Source organism: Phallusia mammillata, chromosome 2 (assembly GCF_965637545.1).
Source record: "Phallusia mammillata chromosome 2, kaPhaMamm4.hap1.1, whole genome shotgun sequence".
Lineage (NCBI taxonomy): Eukaryota > Metazoa > Chordata > Ascidiacea > Phlebobranchia > Ascidiidae > Phallusia > Phallusia mammillata.
This window is the reverse complement of record NC_137253.1, coordinates 1902549-1925508: the sequence shown is the minus strand read 5'-3', so window position 1 is coordinate 1925508 and position 22960 is coordinate 1902549. Positions and strand designations below refer to the sequence as shown.

Below are 22960 nucleotides of genomic sequence, written 5' to 3'. Positions count from 1 at the left end.
GCATTACCACTGCCATTCAAGTTCCTCTACTTTTGACTCCAGGATTTTCAAATCATCAACATCAATACAACTCTTCAGCTGTTTATCAAGCCCAAGCTTCTCCATCTACAAAAACAAAGTACAAGATGAAAACAAAACTTAGTACATTCTTTACTTGTGTTGTGTTAGCTCAATTTATTATTTAACATTATCACACAACATAACTTTGAAACACATATAGTTTTGCACTTAGACTTAAGAGCAGGGCTTATAATATATAAAGGAGCGCAAACAATGCAAATGCATTTTGTGAGTAATAGTGGTTTGTTCCAAATTATCTCAAAAGTAAGCGAAAAGCAGTGTTTTGTGCATGTGGGCTGAAATTTAGGAGTAAAAAAATAACTAGAAGGGTGGCTTAGCACATTTTGTTGTTGCATTTACACTATAGCCTATTTTAAAACATTAATATATTTCCTATGCTTATTTTGTATTGGGACCCATATTAGCCATTGTCTTTTATAACCTTGGTCGTTTCTACTGGCAAAAACTCCATGGGTCCCCACACATGCAAAGTTAAAATAATGCAATTCAAGAGATACCCATGAGAAAGTCTGGTGTTGTAAGGTAAAACACAGTGATCAACACTGGGCTTAAATAATAATACTATGTAGAATACAAACTATAAAATTAGATTCGCTTCAGATATTGTTTGAAGTATGTCCTATTTAACGTTTTAAAAAACTGACCCATTTTAGGGGGCTAGTAGGGCAACTAATTGGGTTCGACACACAAACTAAAAAAAATAAAAACCACAATGACCCAATCAATAGTACTGCAAAATTTCAGCCCAATCCGCCAATGTTTAAAATTTCGACCACTAGAGGTGTTTTGAGCAACAACCGTTAATGTGTCTGGCTTCATAAAGCTGTTAACAAACCCTTAACTGTCATGGCACAAAAACAACCACCAAGCAACCCACCAACGAGCAACATACAACTGGTTGCCCTTGTAACACTATTGAGCAACAGAAATATTTCATTTGTGGTGCACAGTAATATACAAATACGTTATACACTTTAGGGGCTTGGGGTAAATGTTAGGATTATAGGGTTGAACACAACAATCGACACCTATAAATGACATACTATACAAGAAATCCAAATTTCAGCCAATTCTGACACCGTTTAAAAAAACTCACCCATAGGGGGCTAGCGGGGCAAATATTGGGGTTATCAACAAAAACAAAGTGGGATGCACATCTACATAACTCTATCTAACATCTGAGTAAATTTCAGCCAAATCCATCAAACATTTAATAAAAAAACGAGTCGGACAAACTTTGGAAAGAAAAAAAAGAAAAGAAAAAAAAAGAAAAAAAAACAAAAAAACAATTTGAGTAAAATCAAAATGTGTCCCCTTCAGGGTAGAAAAAAATAGTTAAATTCAAATTGTATATTTAACATGTTAAGCATTTAGATTGTGGTGAACACTTTAAATTCCAACTGAATAAACCAAAACTGTTCACAACCAGCCCTAGGCATAACAATAGGGATGGGCAATTCAGGGAATACTACTTTACTCAAACAAGACAACAAACGCTTGTGTGTAGATATATGAACGTGGCAATACATTTTGAAAACAATTTTATCGATATTTTACAGTACATTCCAAGGTTTGGGTATGCAGTGAACATTTCAGGTGGTTGTGACTTTGAATTTTATACAAGGTAGTCAAGGCAACAAACACAGCAGCAGCCAACTGAGTTAATGCAGTTTATAAGTGTGTCTTCGAATGTATTAGGCTTTATAACAGAAACAACTTACTGGTGTTTGTAGTGTTGACAATCCACCAGCCAATGCTGCTACTCCAGTGGATTTGATTCCACATCTAAGCAAGTTAAGTCTCTTCATTTGATGCAAACATTTGGAAAGCTTCTTTAACCCATCATCACCAAACTTGTTGTCTGACAAGTCCAAGCTGTTCATCTAAAAAACAAATTAAACATTCACGTTACACACATACTGCAGTTGTACATATAGTAACTTCTTTTTCTAAAATAAACACACATTTTAACTCTTTTTTTAAAAAAAGGATATTGGTACTCGTCCGATACTTCATCAGTATCAAATATTGATACCTGCAGAAATGAGTAAAATGTGCTTTAATTTGTCATTTTTGCTGAAATATTTTGCAAAAAGACACCGGACACAATCGTCCAGTGTATTACAATCTAAGGACGTTTTCTGTTTATTGTCAAAAACATATTTTGAAAGGATGACTTGCTGATTCTGCATTTATAAAGATGATTCGATTTTGAAAGGAAGACAACCCTAGTGTTGATATATCTGCAGCACAGAATGTGGAAAAGCACAAAATAAGATTTCTCTTGGTGAAATATATTACAACACAGTTTATCACATTTTTAGGTAAATGTAATATTTGGTTGCAAGATTTCAAGCAAATTGATCAACTGTCATCTCACCGGTTCTTGGAGTGACAGCAAACCTGAAGCGATATGAGAAATTCCATCGGATGTTATTCCACAACCACGTCTAACAAACATTTCACCACCCAAGCTAAGTGACTTGACATTGCTCAAACATTTTGATATTGCTGCAGCACCAAGGTCACCAATTAGGTTGTCACCAAGGTGAAGTTTATCCATCTAAAAAGTAGAAAAAGAAAAAAAGGAAATGCACATTTGTGAGTAAAATTAGGTCCTTATTGTAATTGTTTGCAGAACTCAGTTTAGTACAGAAGGCAGTGAATACAATTACTTGTTTTATACAGACACTATTCAAACTAAAAAGTTTGATTAATAGAAAGTATGCCTCAGATAACATGAGAAGTTTACTGATTCATTTCTTGGCATTATGATTTATTACATATGCGAAACTATAATGTGTTTTTCAAATTAAGTTAAAAAAAAACAAAAAAAAAATAAATAGCTATTTTATAATAATAAATATAAACTCACTTTAACAGGTAAAGCAAACATAGTAATTCATTTTACAGTCATTTTTACAACTAAAATGAACAGATATTTAAACCCAAATATTTATGTTAAGTTTCATTTTTTGACACACTTATGCAAAACTTATATAAATTAAAAATAATATTTTACTACAATTATTAATAAAAGTAACAGTGACAAACCTTAGTTTGAGAGTTTAGGATGTTTTGAGTGATGTGTGGCATTCCTTTACATGTGATTCCACAACCACGCATTTCAAGTCTTTTCATTTTGTGAATTGACTTGGTAATTGCACAAGCTCCAATGTCACCCACTTTATTGCCACTGATATCCAATCTAACCTAAACAATAATGTACATTTCACACAACAACAATAATGTGAAGTTAACAGCTACGCAACATGGAATTGTTGATGCCCAAACACAAATCACTTTAATAAAGGTAAAATATTGTTTGAAATCATTGTTTCTCTATCAACAAATATTTTGTCACAATGGTTATGACAATGACAATAGAAAAGTGACAAACAAATTACCAGTTACCATGGACTGTGTAGTTTCCATCTCAAGATGTTCACCCAACTTAACAGCACCAACTGATGTCATGCCAATGCGTTCCATATAAAGTTCAGCTACTTTGCCCACCCCACTGCTTAGTATGCTCACACATTCATCTCCAAAAGGTGTGCCATTCAAAACCAACTTCTTTATCTGTTAAACATAATAACATGTAATTATAAGAAATAAAAATATTTTTTGATGAAAATGAATCTTTGTAATTTAATCTTTTCATGCTTTGTCATTTAAGCATTATAGATAACTTCTGAAATATACAAAAATTATTGAAATCGTATTGTTAAAACTAAGTGATAAAATATAGTTGTAGCAGAAAAACTGGACTGAACCAGAAATGAAGTTTTCAGTATTAAGTTGTTGCAGTGCTTGGTGTCTGGCCAAATGTGATTAAACTTGTTTTAATTCATCCAAAGTTAATACTAGAAGGGTGGCTTAGCACATATTGCCCTTGCATGTACACTATAACCTATTTTAAAACATAAATATATTTCCTATGCTTATTTTGCAACTTTAGTCGTTTCTGCAGGCAAAAACTCATGGGTCCCCACACATGCAAAGTTGTAGATAATGCATTTCAATAGATAACCATGAGAAAGTCCGGTGTTGTAAGGTAAAACACAGTGATCAGCACTGGGCTTAAATAATAATACTATGTAGAATATAAACTATAAAATTAGATTCACCCCAGATATTGGTTAAAGTATGTCCTATTTAACGTTTTAAAAAAACTGACCCATTTTATGGGGCTAGTAGGGCAACTAATTGGGTTCGACACACAAACTAAAAAATATATAAAAACCACAATGACTCAATCAATAGTACTGCAAAATTTCAGCCCAATCCGCCAATGTTTAAAATTTCGACCACTAGAGGTGTTTTGAGCAACAACCATTACTGTTTCTGACGTCATAGGGCTGTTAACAAGCCCCTAACTGCCATGGCGCAAAAACAACCACCAAGAAACCCACCAACGAGCAAAAAACAACTGGTTGCCATTGTAACACTATTGCTCCAAAGAAATCTTTCGTTTGTGGTGCCCAGTACCATACAAATACGTTTTACACTTTAGGGGCTTGTGGAGTAAATGTTAGGACTGCAGGGTTGAACACAACAATTGACACCTATAAATGGCATACTATACAAGAAATCCAAATTTCAGCTAATTCTGACACTGTTTAAAAGCTCACCCATTTTAGGGGGCTAGCGGGGTAAATACTGGGGTTATCAACAAAAACAAAGTGGGATGCACATCTTCATAACTATATCTACCATCTGTGTAAATTTCAGCCAAATCCATCAAACATTTGATGGAAAAACGAGTCGGACAAACTTTGGGTAAAAATACCCATTTTAGGGGGCTAGCGGGGTAAATACTGGGGTTATCAACAAAAACAAAGTGGGATGCACATCTACATAACTATATCTACCATCTGTGTAAATTTCAGCCAAATCCATCAAACATTTGATGGAAAAACGAGTCGGACAAACTTTGGGGGGAAAAAAAGAAGAAAAAAAAGAAAAACAAAACAAAACAATTTGAGTAAAATCAATATGTGTCCCCTTCAGGGAAGGGGACCCATAATAAGTTAATATTAACTAGAAGAGTGGCTTTCTGATATACTTCCATTTTATATATTCTACATGATATTTATCAATTTACTATACACATCATTTGATCTACACATATGATTGTTTTTGTAAACAAAAACTAATGGGTCCCCACACGCGTGTTTGTGTGGATTTACGGTAAACAAACGTTGCGGTGATTTTAGATTTTTAGGAACAAATTTTTAGAAAGCATTAACCCAACAATAAAAAATTTTTGTTCGTATTCTTTTTGCACTATTTTTGTCATATAATTACAAATACTAAAAAAAGAACAAAACAAATAATTTCAATTGATTCTCTTGCTTTGACCAAGATATTGTCGTCCAAGGTTGGGTTTCAAACACAGTTTTTTTCTAGAAAGCTGTAACAGTTGTGTTACAGACACTTTAAATTAAAAAGCAATTTGCTACAAGTGTACACATAACAAATTGTTTTTTATTTAATTTTGTTTCGCAAAACCATTGACCTGTAGTAACCTCTCAGGGTGCACACGCCAAACGACTGTTTGACCTGTTGACACCGTTTTCAATAGCACTGTTCAACAACACCGTTTAACCTAATTTATACATGCCTTGAGCGTTGATTCCTAAATTTGTTGCAAAAACGCTACGTTATGACGAAAGAAAGTTCGTGTTAAGTGTACACATAACAAATTGTTTTTTATTTAATTTTGTTTCGCAAAACCATTGACCTGTAGTAACCTCTCAGGGTGCACACGCCAAACGACTGTTTGACCTGTTGACACCGTTTTCAATAGCACTGTTCAACAACACCGTTTAACCTAATTTATACATGCCTTGAGCGTTGATTCCTAAATTTGTTGCAAAAACGCTACGTTATGACGAAAGAAAGTTCGTGTTAGTAATACCTACTAGTTGACCTTAAATAACCCGTGGTCATGCGGCGGCCGACCTGACAACGAGCATTTAAAAAAACATTTATCACGAAAAATTCGTAACGGTGTTGTAATGCCTACAAGTTGACCTTTAGTGACCCATGGTTATGAGACGGCAAAGCTGACAACGAGAATTTAAAGATCATTTATTGCGGCGTTCAAAAAAGTTAAGTTTATTAAATTTCATATTTATGTTGATCAACGATGTTTTGCCTGACACAAACGAAACCGAAGTACGTTTATCGAGTTCGAATTATGTCTTAGGTGTAAAACTTGCGCCAAAACTGAAAATGCGCGTGACAACTTAATAAAACGACACAGCATTGTTGCACACAAAAAACTGATTACTAATCACCGAAACGACTGTCTCGTAAAACGTCTGTCCAGACGTCAAGCTGAGCACTCCCACTCTGCCGCCTTAATCGTAAACCAGTGAATTCCTCCCTTGGGACTTATATCTGACTGACAGCGTACACATATTATGGATTGTAAAGGTAACTGGCAAAATTTTAAATACTAAACGAATATCCTGCTTAAACAATTGTTAACTTTTTCAAATATTTCTGCACCATAGGGCATGTATTTCTGCCTTAAAACTAAAACCGTTTATTTCGGGGTTTAAAGGGTAAAAAATGGGTGAATCCGAAAAAAAGATACAAAATTCTTTAAAAAACTTTACATTGCACCAAACAACAAAGCATGAAACTCCTAGATGCTGTACTTTAGTCAGTACAGCCGTTTCAAAAAATTTACGTTTTGGGGGCCTGTGGGTGAACCGCTGGGTCAATCGGGGTCAAACTTCAGGAGGATCAAATTTGGATTATTATCTAACATCTCTGTACATTTGAATAAATTTGGAGCACTCTTTCTTGACCAAACGCGTCTCACAAGCCAGCGTTAGACAGAAAAAAGAAATAAGAAAAAAGAAAAAAAGAAAAAAGAAAAAAAAATACAGACAAAAACAATATGTGTCCCCTTCAGGGAAGGGGACCCATAATAAGTATAGCAAACCTGATGTGGGTGATCAATTTGCAGAAGTCCATCTTTAATGCTTCTGGCCAATGTTAATGTATTCTGTATTAAAAAAAATATTGGTGTATTTTTAACCATAAGTTTTTGGAAGCGTTTCCTAATTCTGTGTCACCAGTGTGATTATTTTGTAATATTATTTCCAGTTTTTTACGTGCACAATCATAATGTACATAATACATAAATTTTTATTGAAAAAAAAATTCAAACCTTTTTGCCCCTGTCTGTTGAATCACCAAGGGAACCAAAGCGAAAAACATAAAATCTCTCCACATGAGGAAGGAAGCTTCCAGCAAACTGCAGTTTTTCATCAGGACAATGTTTGAACATGAATTGATCAATCTGAAACAGGTGAAAAACTTTTGTTTAACAGAGCAAATGCTAATAAATGTGGAATTAACCTGACACAACTGATATTAATTAACTAGAAGTGCAACCACAACATTACAAATATTATTTGAAACAAGTGACAGGAAACTGTGGGAATCCCTCCTGTTTTGAAAAATAATAGTACATTTGAAAATTTATTCTCACTGTCGTCATATTGCAAGAATAGGGTAATGTTAATGCATCATCTAAAAACCCTTAGCTGCAGTTCCGTGATTGTCAATTATTGTAACTTACTTTCTTCAAGCTTAAAATTATGTCATAAAAAAATTGGGTTTTACATTATTTGTTTATAAGAGTTATTGAGTACAAAGATCTTTAGAAATGTAACAAACATATAAATACAGGAACTGAATAGGATTGTACAAATCAAGTCTTAATTGTAGCTTCACCAATAACCAAAATTATAAATTGTAAGTTACAAAGCATATGGCCTCAGTGGGGCAAAGGAACCAGTTCTGAAATATGTTGATAATATCTAATTATCATACTAACTTTAACTCTGTGTTCTTGGACAAACTTTCCAAAACTCTGTAAAGCATTTCCAACAAATGACAGAAAAACGCTTTCCAAATTCAGAGTGGTATTGTTCAGCTTGTAAAGTAAAGCCATGTTTGTGATATCAGATGAAAATACAGAACCCCTGATGTCAGCAACAGTTGGTAGAAGTTTGGTCACAGGTAAGCTAATATCATCACTGCCAAGTTCATTCAAACATGCAAAAAGATGAAACCACAATCCCAAGTTGCATCTTTCACCACTTCTCCTAGCACTCTCTGACAGTTTCGTTGCTTTGGATTCTGCAATTAAACCAAGAAACTTTTTCTTTTCTTCTATTTCATCAACTTGTGCTGCAGGAGAAAGTCGTCTTGCTTTTGTGAAAACACTGTCTTTGCATATGCCGAAACAAAACTTTACAACATTTTCTAAATCTCCAGACTCAAAAGCATTTTCAAGGCAAGATTTAAACTCATTTAGAGGCATAAACAAAACAAGTCTGAGTGCAACCAACAACTCTTGCCAGGAGCGATGAACAAAGTAGCTAACTTTGTCTTGTCGCAAAATGCGAATCGCAAAATCCTCTACTTCTGTATTGACAAATGCTTGCTGCGTTGCCAAGGGAATTCCAAACTGTTCTAGTTCTATGTCAGAATACAATGATAGGTTGTTTTGCCAGCCATAAAATCCCAGATCACATAGCTTCTTAACCACATCCATACCATCAGGAAAATCACAATGCTTTGAATGGATGTATCTGTTCAACATTGCAATGTACACACCTGTGAATGTGATAGTACCTGAAGTTCCTCCCCCTCCCAACATAAAGTTAAGAGCCATAAGCATGTTGACAGGTACTACACAACATTCCAACAAAGCTGGGTTGTCTTGGAGGATTTTCCAAACTCTGTCAAACTGTTCACCACATACACACCTAGCAAGTTTTTGCTGTTCATTCGGGGCTAACCCCAAAATTTCCAAAACAAATTTTGGTCTGTATTCTGGAGAAGCATCAATAAACTGAGTGATTCTTGATGTTACCAGCTTGTAAGCATTCGTCAGTAGTTTGCAATTCAGAATATTAAATAATACTGCCATTGGTTCTGTCTTTTCAAATGGTAATACATGCGGATATGAATGTAAGTTTTCAGTTTTGGCTTCATCCAGACCATCAATAATTACTACTGTGCTGGGATCCCGCAAGATGAAATTAATCAGCTCCTTTTTCTCTGCTTTCTGTATTGCAATATTTCCCTCTGCAATCAGTGATGAGAAAAGTAATTCAAACAAATCTGTTTTTCGCTCCAAGTTGATGGAGCCCACTGTGATGTGAAACACAAGCGAAGCGTTGGCAATAATTTTCTTGTCCAAAATTTTTTGCACAATAACTTTTGTCAATGTGCTCTTTCCCACTCCAACTGCACCAACGATGCCAACTGACTTTTCATGGTTTTTAAAGCCCCCTGCTTCAATCTTTGCTCTTTCAAACATGTTTTCAACTGTGATATCCCCTTTCAGTTCATTTCCTTCATCTACCATTCTGGCCAATTTTTCTCGTTCTTTTTCACGATCACCATGTTTCTGTCCAGTATATTTTACAAGCACAAGATCAACTGGTTCCACTGCTCTTCCATATTCTCTACCACATTTTTCATCTACTACTGTCTTCAGATGCTGTCGTAATTTTGCCGCTGTGGTGTCAACTGCAAAAAAATGCAAACTTTAATGTCAAGTACCAAAACTTGGTCAGAAAGTAGTTTATTTTTGTAAGCACAGGAAATGGCTTAATCAGATGGGAATAGGCTATCATGTGGGTCTCTTAGAATGATGGGCACTATAAAAGCTTTTTCAAATAATTATGGACGTTCTATTGATGCTTTTGGGTTTAACAGCATCAATTAGGTGGAATGTGTGTTTAACAAAATGTTTTCCATCATAATGCAGTCAAATCTTGTGCATGTTTTTTTCATTAATAATAAATAGTATTGTTAAGTGTTAAAATTTGGAGACAGCCAAAAGGATAAGTGGATTTGAACCAAACAATAAGTTTTGAAACAAATAATAACGATCTCACCTTGCAATGTTTGCAAGCAACAAGTTTTCTACCAACCTAATTTATTGACTTTATTTCCTTCATCAGAATCTACTGAACTTTCAGAATCTGAATCTTCAGTTTCTGTCTCATCATGTTTTATGTCTGGTGAATCATGCACAGCCGGCAATGCATCTGTATTAGTATGCGAGAAGTAATTTTGGAGAAAATGACCAACTAACTTACTCGGTACATTCTACTTTATAACCTTGTTTAGGAAGTTTTTATATTGGCAAAAGTTAACCTAATCAATCATCTTAAATGAAACTTGAATGTAAAGTAAATGACAGGGTTGAGCCAATTCAGCACCAGAGTTCTTGCTACCGAGCATGGCTGTTTATGTTGCTTGGCTGAGCAGTTGCATAAACTGACCCTAGCATTAAAGCGGCAAATATTTGAAACTGGCGTTCGAAAGGGCATTCAGTTTTTATAAGTGTTAGATGGTAGAAAATAGCAGACTCCTGGGAGCTGTTCAACTCGATACACCACTGGTACAGATAGGACTTTAGAAAACTGCAAATCCAGCATAAATTGGAATTGTTTGTGCATTGGAAATGGTTTAGCTAACCAATTATCTGAAATCAAACTGTGTAAATTAGATCATTGAAAATGTGTAGTTACCACACTAACAGCAAAATTCATATACATTATGAACCTGTTTCTCCAGTTGGGCTTCTTGCTTTTGATGTTGGAGCAAATGTTTCAGGAATCTCAAGATGAAGCTTCTTCAGTTTTATAATGGTTTTCTCAATTTTCTCTACAAAATAAAAAAGTTAACTAGAAAGCAATTGGTAACCTGTAACGTCAAAATGCAAATAAGTTTCAAAAATAAATATAAAATTTATCAGCTATGGCATACAATCAAACAGGGAAGGTAATGGAATACTACAATGGAAATGAAATGAACATTAAAAAGTGCTTTCTATAACATTTATTCTAGCGTCGAACAACTCTAGAAAAGGCAAACAACACCAAAGATTATAAAAACCAAATGAAAACTTTTATGACACAACTCTGCATTCGCATTTGTGGTGTATTACCACATGGTATGATATTTCTTAATCCAACATGGTGTGATATAGCAAAAGCCAACAAGCCTTATGGCAACACAGACAACGACTCATTTCTGTCAAGTTTCATATGGAATGTTTTGTACTTTAGTCAGTACAGCCATTTTAAAAAATTTACGCTTTGGCGGCCTGTGGGTTAACCGCTGGGTCAATTTGGGTTAAACTTCAGGAGGATCAAATGTGGATTATTAACTAACATCCCTAAAAATTTGAATAAATTTAAAGCACTCTTTCTTGACCAAATGCGTCTCACAAACCAGCATTAGACAGAAAAAATACGGGCAAAAACAATATGTGTCCCCTTCAAGGAATGGCATCCATAAATAGCACACAAAGATCTATAAGCGTTAAAGTAAATGCACGCTTGACTGGGTATAAATTAAAAGACCTAATCTTTGTTCATATCAAATCATAATTTAGTTTGTGACGCTAGTTTAGGCCTGAGATAGATATTGCTAACTGAGACGTTACAACATTTAGGCATTGACAAAATTTTGTCTTTACTTAGTTTGTTTGCTTTCATCCATATCATCATTGTGCGATATTGTCTTTCTGCAAAGTTTCCCTTGTAATCACTCTCAATTTCTGTCAACTGAGCATTTTCAAGTTGGAACTTTTTTTGAAAAATCATGTCTTTCCAAATTTTTTCATCAGAATAAAATCGACAAAATCCATAAACAAACCAAGCCATCTTACGATCTGTAAAGCAAGGAAATATCTACAAAACCTTTCTAATACTGTTTACTTTTGAGTAAGTAGAAGGGGAGAGCTTTAAAACACCATACCTCATGACAGAGCCACATTTAGCTAATTTTAATTAGGTGGTACAAAGAGCTGAATTATTTATTTAGCGGCTAAAGAGGGGTAGGATTAGGAAGTAAGTATGAGAACTTTACATTAGAAACTGAGCTAGTTTTATCGAATTTTAAATATTAATACCTTAACTCGCCTGTAATAGTCCTAACTGCAAGCATTTTAAGAGTTATAACGCTAATAAGTTATAAGTGCTCTTTGCGCCACATATCGAAAATTAGGCCAATGTGTGTCTGCCATGAGGTATGGCGTTGTTGATTTTCTATAAAAAAGTGCCACCAGTACTTTTTTTAAAAGATTTTCTGGCTTTGTTTGCATTTAGAAGTTGATCAACTTTCTCATTTCGTTTGTGGGAATAAACTTCATGTTGCACAAGTTGAAATATGTCGGGATCATTTTCATCCACATCTGTAATAAAAACCACTCAAGAAATAAAAGTTGTGTTATTTTTTATTGAAACCGCTTGGAAACTCTGCAAATCAAAAATGGCACATATCTATACAGCATATGTACAGAGTCAAAACTGGTTATTGTGTTTGCAGTGTACTTGTTTTCTTGATTATCCGAAATATGTACAAAAAGTGCAACTAACAACAAAGTTGCTAATTTACACTTTTCCAGTCCCAATGAGGTTGTTATGAAGTGTTATGAACAAAATTTTTTGAAAAGTACAAAATAAACAAAATCACTCTTTTGAAACTACAGTAGGTCAGCATTATGCAGCATAAAGTGACATCATGCAAGCAAATTATTTTTAATTTAAGATCAGCAACACACACTCATGACATACATACATATGTAAAGTAGATTTGTTTCAATGCATTTGTTACAGTTAACAACAAATAATAAGCGATGGTTTGAAAACTGTCCCATTAACTGTTTTTATTGATTTATTGACTTGTGATCAACCGGTTTTGTGTGTTTATTAAATATAGTTGTAATAAATATATTTTTGCTGTGTGCAATTATTTAAATGTACCAATATTTTCTGACATTTTAAAATGAAACAGTTTTTGCAACAGTTTTTGCAAATGCTTCAAACTTAGTTTAGGTAAGATATCACATTTAGGAAACCATATAAAAGAAATCTATAGCACTGTCATACACATCAAGATTCTGTCAGCAAATAACATATATTTTGTGCAATAACTAATAAAATTAGAAGGGTGGCTTAGCACATATTGCCCTTGCATATACACTATGACCTATTTTAAAACATAAATATATTTCCTATGCTTATTTTGTATTGGGTCCCATATTAGTCACCGCCTTTTATAACCTTATTCGTTTCTGCAGGCAAAAACTTATGAGTCCCCACACACGCAAAGTTGAAAATAATGCAATTCAACAGATAACCATAAGAAAGTCTGGTGTTGTAAGGTAAAACACAGTGATCGGCACTGATAATGCTATGTAGAATACAAATTGTTCCAGGTATGTCCTTTTTAACGTTTTAAAAACTGACCCATTTTAGGGGGCAAGTAGGGTAACTAATTGGGTTCGACACACAAACTAAAAAATATACAAAAACCGCAATGACTCTATCAATAGTACTGCAAAATTTCAGCCCAATCCGCCAATGTTTAAAATTTCGACTATTAGAGGTGTTTTGAGCAACTACCAGTAATGTTTCTGATGTCATAGGGCTGTTAACAAACCCCTAGCTGCCATGGCGCAAAAACGACCACCAAGCAACCCATCAACGAGCAACATACAACTGGTTGCCCTTATAACACTATTGCTCCAAAGAAATCTTTCATTTGTGGTTCCCAGTAACATATAAATACGTTTTACACTTTAGGGGCTCGTGGGGTAAATGTTAGGACTACAGGGTTGAACACAACAATCGACACCTATAAATGGCATACTATACAAGAAATCCAAATTTCAGCCAATTCTGACACTGTTTAAAAACTCACCCATTTTAGGGGGCTAGCGGGGTAAATACTAGGGTTATCAACAAAAACAAAGTGGGATGCACATCTACATAAATATATCTACCATCTGTGTAAATTTCAGCCAAATCCATCAAACATTTGATGCAAAAACATGTCGGACAAACTTTGGGTAAAAACAACCATTTTAGGGCCTAGCGGGGTAAATACTGGGGTTATCAACAAAAACAAAGTGGGATGCACATCTACATAACTATATCTACCATCTGTGCAAACTTCAGACAAATTCATCAAACATTTGATGGAAAAACAAGTCGGACAAAGTTTGGGAAAAAAATACCCATTTTAGGGGGCTAGCGGAGTAAATACTGGGGTTATCAACAAAAACAAAGTGGGGTGCACATCTACATAACTATATCTACCATCTGTGTAAATTTCAGCCAAATCCATCAAACATTTGATGGAAAAACGAGTCTGACAAACTTCAGGGGGAAAATACTCATTTTAGGGGGGTAGCGGGGTAAATACTAGAGTTATCAACAAAAACAAAGTGGGATGCACATCTACATGAATATATCTACCATCTGTGTTAATTTCAACCAAATCCATCAAACTATTGATGGAAAAACGAGTGGAACAAACATTGGGTAAAAACACCCATTTTAGGGGGTCAAGCAGGGTAAATGCTGGGGTTATCAACAAAAACAAAATGGGATGCACATCTACATAACTATATCTACCATCTGTGTAAATTTCAGCCAAATCCATCAAACATTTGATGAAAAAACGAGTCCGACAAACTTCGGGAGGAAAATACCTATTTTAGAGGGCTAGCGAGGTAAATACTAGAGTTATCAACAAAAACAAAGTGGGATGCACATCTACATGAATATATCTACCATCTGTGTACATCAAACATTTGATGAAAAAACGAGTCGGACAAACTTTGGGAAGAAAAAAAAAGGAAGAAAACAAAAGAAAAAGACAAAAAACAATTCGAGTAAAATCAATATGTGTCCCCTTCAGGGAAGGGGAGCCATAACAATGTGTAAACACACTGGTTTAAACCAAGTCCTCACCTTTCCAAAACTGAAACATGTCCAAATCATTGTTTTTCAAAAGTTTGTCGACATCAGAATCAGCAAAGCCAAGTTTGCGTAGAAATTGTGGTCTTAATCCAATGTTTATGTTTTTCCATGCTTTGTGAAAAGCATGTCTGGAAGATTTTTTCACTAAATCCTGGCTGCTGCCACTAAAAGACACACAAAGTAAAAGTATGCTAATTTTTTCACATTTTAATTTTTTAATGAAATATTCGATAGACAAAGCAAATACACTACCCTGAAAGAGCAGGTACACTTATTTCTACACATTATTTGAACCACGCAATTAAAAAAAGATTGGTTTGACTCAGGGGCGTATCCAGAAATTTTTAAAGGGGGGGGGGTCCAACGTTTTATTTTGGGAAATTCCCTAATGACGTCATTATACGTAAAAACGACGCGTTAAGCGCTTTGTCCAAAATTGTAAGCAGGCCCAAAACCGTAACCCGGTCCAACTTTCGTCTTTGGCGGTTTGTCTACCCGTCCAATTGACAGAACGACCAATTATTTTAGCAAAAGCTTTGTAGTTTTCTAATCCCGCCGCTGCTTTTTAGCCTACTCAGCAAAACTGCAGTCAGGCAATCAAAATCGTTGCTTAAAAAAACGGGCAGCAATTTCTAAAGAACTTAACGCCTTGCTGAAGCGGCAAATCCTACTGATAAGTTGCGCAATGTAACGGACGCACTAAAGTTGGTAACTGCAGGAGGCAAAAATTGTGCCTGGCGAGTAACAAATTACGTTTACCTGTGTGTGGTAAACTAATACGTGTTTGTCAGGTCGAAACAGTTAAGTTATTTTATTATTAACAAAGTTAACAGAAATAATACAACATGAACGTTTTTAACCATTTTTACTCAGTTTACATTGTTTTACTGCAAAAACAGTTGCATTTAGTACATTTAACAGTAACAAAACCCAATTAAAACCAGCGTTCTAAACGGAACGTAACTTTCCGCTTGTTAGCGCATAAACTCCTTGTTAAACCCTTGTTACGTCACAATTGGCGATTAGATAACAAGCGAATACAAGAGATTGGAAGCTCACGACTTTGAGATAACGACTCCCTGTTATCACGCAACCGTAACCGAACGATTTGAGCCTATTTAATTTACCCAAAAATTTTTTGAAAAGGGGGGGGGGGTCCGGACCCCCAACCCCCCCCCCCCCCCCTGCATACGCCACTGGTTTGACTGGTTTTGCGTTTATGTTTTAGTAGTGACACTTCCGATATTTTGTCTTGTCCATTTTACAAGAATGTTTAAATTAAGTGTCTGTCTTGGTTTTATTTTTGACATATCAAATAAAATTTACCTGGAACTTGCCATGATAAAACTTTTACAGAGGCAAGCACTGATCACAATTTGCACAAATCAAGTATAAACTCAGGTTGTACAAAAATGTCCCAAAGCTAATTAACTGGTTGAAATGTCAACAGAACACAAGGTCACTGCACAACACCTAAAACAAATTTAAGAACATGCTTATTACAATACAATTTAAGTCTTTACCAATTTTAATGTTGCAAAGAAAAAATGTGTTTGACAATTTTTCTGCAGAAAAGAGACTACAAAAGATTTTTGTGGAACATAAACTAATACCATCTCTACAACAACTAAACAGTTGTCACCACATCTAACAGTTTAGAGGACACAAAACATTCAAAGTCTGAAATATTATGCACTGATTGCTTTCGGCCAAACCAAAATTTAGGCGATTCGGTACATCACTACTTTGTAATGTTTCAATGTAATTGTAAACAGATTAATTTGAATGGACCTTCAATTTCATACAAAAACAAGAAGACAAAATTAGGGAATTCCCCGTTATGAGTTTTCATAACTCATTTGTGATCAATTTTAATTTCACAAAAGGAAAATCTAGAAAACATGGGTTAACCAATTTAAATCAAAATTATTTTCTTTCAGAAAGTAAACAAATGGTTGTCATGGTTATCTTTAAAAACCAGCATGTTGAATTTATTCTTACATTTCTACTCCTGCATTTAACTGGAAAAGTGAAAAAAAACAAGCAATCTAACAACAAACCGTTTGCGGAACTAACAAATTTCGATTCGCAAAACAGTTTCTTTTCAATCTGTTTTACGTCTCTACTGTTTCTGAACTACAGCGCAACCAGAGGTGACTTGTTAAGGTTGGCTTGACAACTCAACTGATTCTTTTGAAACACGATCTTCTGATGACGCCTGAACAAAAGATTCGTCGCGTTCGTGCCGAGACAGCGGGTCGACTTTCACCAGGCCGTACAAGGGTGACGTTTCACGCCGAAGCACAAGACAAAACAATGCCAGCTTTGAAACAAAAATGCTATCTTTGTTGCGAAGTTTTAACTGTAGAAAGATAAGTTTAATTCTCGAGTCATTTTAGCTGTTCTGTTTTAACGTAGCATTTTGAAATTGGAAAGTCACGGGTTCTGCACACTTACGAGGATTTACAGACGATTCTTCTATTCGAGTTCTCGCCTTTTCTCTTATGTTTACCCCTTGACAGGTTTCGAAGAAAAATTTTTACTCCAAAGTACAACACACTAATCACACAAACCTAAACATTCTGCTTCCCTAAATCTAAACCCGATTGAAAACCTCTGTTGCAGGAAAATATGAGAACATTATTCAAATTTCCACCTCCAACTATGAATTACATAAACTTGTTTCGAAAAAAAAAAAAATTTTCCACATACCTAAAACATTCAGCTTCCCTAAATGGAGTCCACAATTCCCCGTAAACTCTGGATTATATAAACTTGTTGCGAAATTAAATTAAATATTTTTACCCGATTTTACGATTTTTTTGTCCGTTTCAAAACACATGCAACGTACATTTGCCAAACTTATTAAAGTTGGATTTTTAGAGTCAAAGTGAGAACCTTAGCATTCACCAACTTTGCCACGTTCCTTTATCTGGCTCTGCTACGTAACGTATCTCAAGCATGCAAAGCAGCGTTTATTATATTGCAGAGTTGGTAAAGTCTACCAGCAAATTTATTTGGTACAGAACGATTTTCAAAATACCGATAGAGTGATTCAACTTGGCAACAATAACAAAACTGGTAGGTTGGGGTCGCTGAACGGCACTGATGCGTGACGGGAAGCAGACCATGAATGACGTCATACGACCCACCCACGTCAGTTCAGTTGATGTAAAGTTTTTTTTGCGATTTATCAACTACTAAACTTCGCAACATATCCGCGTCGCAAACAAATTTTTTGAAAGTTAAATTTAAACCACGGTTGGAAAACATTGTAACTGGTTCTACCAAATCACAGCACGACAGACCTACAAAATACGTTGTATCGAATTAAGTCAGTCTTCAAAGCCTTTTCGAACGGCAAGGCGTTGTTTTACAACAATCACTCTCCTGTGACCTCATAGTCACATTTTACTCGGTAATAACGGTGTAGCTGAAACGTGTTTTCCTGTTTAGGTGAAACTCGTGCTTCGGTGTTTCTGCTTGGTCAAGTGCAGAGCAAAACATGGTTTAGTCAAATTAAACGACTCATTACTCCATCTGGTGGAGAAGCAAAACGGTTCGTGCTCAAACAACAGGTTTGAGTCGTCAGATCGTGCAGTGGTAGAATGTAGAGAATAAAACGTGTCATGTCACTGAAAACATCTATTCGAAAGCATAAAAGCTATTTTTGTTAAATCCTAACTAACCCTTGCATTGCCAGTTTCAAACTTTAAACATAATAAGTTTAATTTCTAAATACAAAATTGCTGTCATGTCATTGATAGTTTGAAAAATGAAATGGTCGTTCAATGGCGTTCAGCATTGTGCATCAAAACCTCACAAACAACAGTTGGAACGTAAACCTTTGAGTTTCCTAGATACCGAATGGTGAGAAATACTGCAGATTTGGCTACTCGAAGATAAAATTTTAGCATTTAGAGTAAAAATTATTCTCGGACACAGATTTAACGCCACCAGTGAAAGCAGCTAATAAAGTCTTTTTTTGCCATTTTTTGTAAAAATCTTCTGCTTGCTGGAATGGTTGGGACCTTTACGTACTTTGCAAATCTACGCATGACTTCAAAGGCATCCATCGGAAACCAGGGAACTTAAATTTGACATCATTAAGGCGACATGGAATCTATTTTCTTAACTCATGAATTCTGTACAATTCCCTTTCATCACTTAACGACCATTTTTTTCGGTGCAAGTTGGAACATTGTGACGCAATTTCAATGACTTTTAGCTTTAAGTAAAGCTTTTTTCAAAAAAAAAAAAACTTTTCAGGCAGGGCTTTGTGTCTGGCCCGAGCCGAGTTCGGTGTCGTTTTTGCAATATACGACCGCCACCCGTCGATGTTTTTACAACTGCTGTTTAAGATTCCGTTACCCACCCATTATGACGTCATACAGAAGTACCACGCTCGGGGAAAACTGCTCATGCCGAACCGCCTGCGACACGTCATGTTAAAAAACATTTTTATAAAACAGAAACATGTAATCTATGTTATTTTCGTACAACCTTAGGGCAATTATGAGATGCAGCAAAAATAATTATTTAAATGATATTTCTCGAGTGGCCTAACGCCCGAACGTCTTTTGCTTCCACAGAGAAAACTGTAGCGAAATTTTGTTTGCTTGTTGTTTTTTGTCACTATCATTTATTGTTGTCATTCTTTTTCGTTGTGGTACTTTAGTTACGTTTGTGTTATGGCACCTTCATTGCTCCCCCTTAAATGGTTTGTAAAAGCGGTGATTGCGCTGGAATGTGCCTTCCTGTCCCGCATGCCGTAAATAAGGCATCGCTAGTCGATGATATGGCTTTTTCTCTGGGCGCCGTGAAACGTGGTGGTGTCGGTGTGGTGTTAGTGTTAATGGTATTGGTGGTGGGTTGCCACGTGCCCGGTGTAACGTTGTGTTTTTACGTTGTTTTGAACATAAGTCCACAAACTAAACCAGTGGGCGGGAGTAATTGGCTTGAGTGGTGAGCCGTTATTGCAGGGTTCTGGACCGGTTGCGAATTAAGTAAGCCGGTTTGGTGTTTAGGACCGATTTATTAGGCCTGCCGAAATAATGCGGTAACAAATACAAATAAATACAAATTTGTCTGCCAACACGATTTGCCGCTAAAATGAAAAAGTTGACCCCATTTAAAAAAAACTATACGACTTTTATCAGTAAGCTGTCATTGGTCACGTTAATGGAACAAATATAGAATGATAGGTTGCAAGAGTAAGTTAAGAAAAAAAACGTAACCGGAAAAAAGAAAAGGTGTTTTTCGTCATGAGCTCAAGAAACTGACAATAGATGGATATTTTATATGTGCCACGGTTGGTAGTAATATTATATTACTAAAGATGATAGTAATAATTCGGAAAATACGCCCGCTTTATGTTACGTTAAGAAGTGAATCAGTCTTTTGTTTCCGAATATCTTTATGTCGTCATTACAACCTTATGTTCCCGCTAATCTACAAAAACAAAGCGATACCGACCGATTTCGTATTCCGGTCAAACCCACCCCAATACATTACAACTGTTTGCAGCATTACCAACAACCACCACAACAAATACAACCTCCCGTACGACCTGGACCAGCGTCAAGATTTCCAGCGAGTCACCAACCTGCTCCTCGGCGACACCTTGTGCTGGGTTCCAACGTTGACCGCGCTCCACCAGGGGGCGTGCCCATTAACAGCAAACCGATTCGACAATCATACAACAATCTCTAGGGCAGGAACTTGACCGAATGGTCCGGCGCGCCTGACCCACATAAAGACATAAAAACCCCGATCGGCATTCGTCCCCGGGAGTGTCCTGGGTTCGAACCTCGTGAAAAAAGTTACTACAATCTCCAAATGGCTGCGACTGCAAATGGTTTGTTGAGTTAATTTGTTTCGCTCAAAAGAACAGCGGCATAACTGCACTAAACAATCAACAACCTGGAAATAGCTGCGCAACGTTGAAAAGTTATGGGGCGCAAAATGGAGGCGACTGCAAATGGCAAAATGGAGGCCACAATTGTTGGATCATGATTAAACGCACTGCAGCTGCACCGTAGCAGTTCGGCATGGCGCGTCAATTCACGGATTTCACTCTTCAGACAAGCATTATCCACTAATTATAATTTACTCACAATATTTTTCAGCACTGTTGGGCACAGAGTGCTCGTCACTGTAGAATTGTTTCTCTATTTTATTTTACACCAGCACAACAATGTACTTCCACCTCCAACCAACAACAACCATAGACTGACCAGAGAATCAACCACCGTCACGAATGACTGCACACTTAAAGGTAGCCCAACTTAAAGGAAAACGTAGAAATGAAACATTTTATCGTTACCCTAATAAGTTGATAATTATTAACGTAAACAACATATTTTTATTCATACAGTATCCAACTTTTACAAAATGATATTTAAAATGCAAACTCTTAATCAACCTATATAGAATGTTAAAACAAAATAAAATAACAAAATGTTCTTAGCAAAAATTACATAAAATATTTAGCTTATGCTGGTTGTAGAGACTTAAACTTATGCACTCGCTGCACTTTCTAATTAACATATGAAATAAGCCATTGGAAATAATGTCAGTAACTAACTACGCTTTTGTTTGTTCACTTTTTTATCCACGGTTAGCACCGAGCTGTCTGTTTTATTGCAAACCCATCGGGTTAAAGCAACGTAATCTTGGCGACTGAAAAGTAACTTGGACCTATTTTTTTCCGTCAAGAGAAACCAGGATTGTTCTTCCCCGTCAGACTGACGTTATCCACCGATGGCGTTCTCCACTGTTTGGGTTCCATAACATTTTAACGTTTATTTCGGCATGATGATTTTAAGCCCGGGTCAAATATCGGTGAGTTTACGTTTGTCTGTAAGTTCGCCCATAGTTTGTTTGGCCAAACGCTTTTCCGGTGGAAAGTTGAGACAATTCCACCGATTTATCGCGTCACCTGGTTGAAGTAATATCTTAAACACAATCCACAAGATGTCGCTGTATATCAAGAAAGGCAAAACTACTTTTTCGCGACGCATTTGACAAGACAATAAACTGTTACGCCCAACTATGGAAACCGATGACTTAACAAGAAGGTTTGTAATGTTGTGATTTGATTCAGCAGTGTGCGGGGAATGGTGGGAGTCGATCTCAGGTGTTGCAGGAAACACTTGGAAATATTATTGTGTGTTTCACATCAATAGGCAAGTTTGTACAAACATTTTTACGCGATGACTATTTACATCATTAATATTCTAAATACGTCAAACACATAAAATCGAGAATATAAAACTACTGCTTAGTTTAAATGCTGCCTATATAGCAAACAGCTGTTGGTGGATTGCAGCAAAATGTTTGTGGATTGGCACAGATCTGTGGAGTGTTAGTTGAAAAGCACTGGGATATGAGAGTTTATATAGTAACAGGTTTTTAATTGACACATGCACAAGTAATCACACTTCATATATTTACAGTAATATACTAAAGTTATAATAGCAAAAATCAGCAAACTGATATTATTTAAATTTCATATCAAACATACAGAGGAAAAAATTAATACAAAAGCAATTGGGAAAAAAGAGGTGGTTTTAAGAAACATTTACACGACCACAAACTGATACACAGTGACTTAACGGAATTTAAAAGATAAATAAAACCAAAAATGTCATTACAGCTTTTAAATCATGAAATGATTTAATTCACAGATAAACATACAGTCTAAACGATTCAGTGTTGAATTATTTGAAAAAACAATATTTAGAAAAACAAGAGTAAAATCAGTTGAAAAATTTGAAATAAACTTTGCATGGCATTTCTTGAAGCCACTTTTTACACACATTATATACAAAGTTCAGGATGAAGAGTTACACAACACAACACAAACAACAATAGCAAGTAGGAAAAAGTAAAACATGTTGGAAGCAAAAAAGTACAATATATATTACATAACAAGTAAAAAATTGCATCAGTAAAAATATTCAGTAAATAAAATGATTTAGGAAATGTCCAAAGTTAATTGACATGTGATGTTGAAAGACAAAATACAAAAAGAATCATGCATCGTTAAAACCAGT

General features: G+C 35.6%; 1 protein-coding gene across 1 annotated transcript in view; it reads right to left on the bottom strand.

The window, feature by feature from the left end:
- Positions 1-22960, bottom strand: part of LOC145214863 (NACHT, LRR and PYD domains-containing protein 5-like) — a 61076-nt gene that overhangs the window by 22597 nt on the left and 15519 nt on the right. The window contains exon 15 of the mRNA XM_080083471.1: positions 1803-1964. Within this exon, the coding sequence (XP_079939597.1) occupies positions 1803-1964 (162 nt within the window). The remainder of the gene's footprint in view (positions 1-1802; positions 1965-22960) is intronic.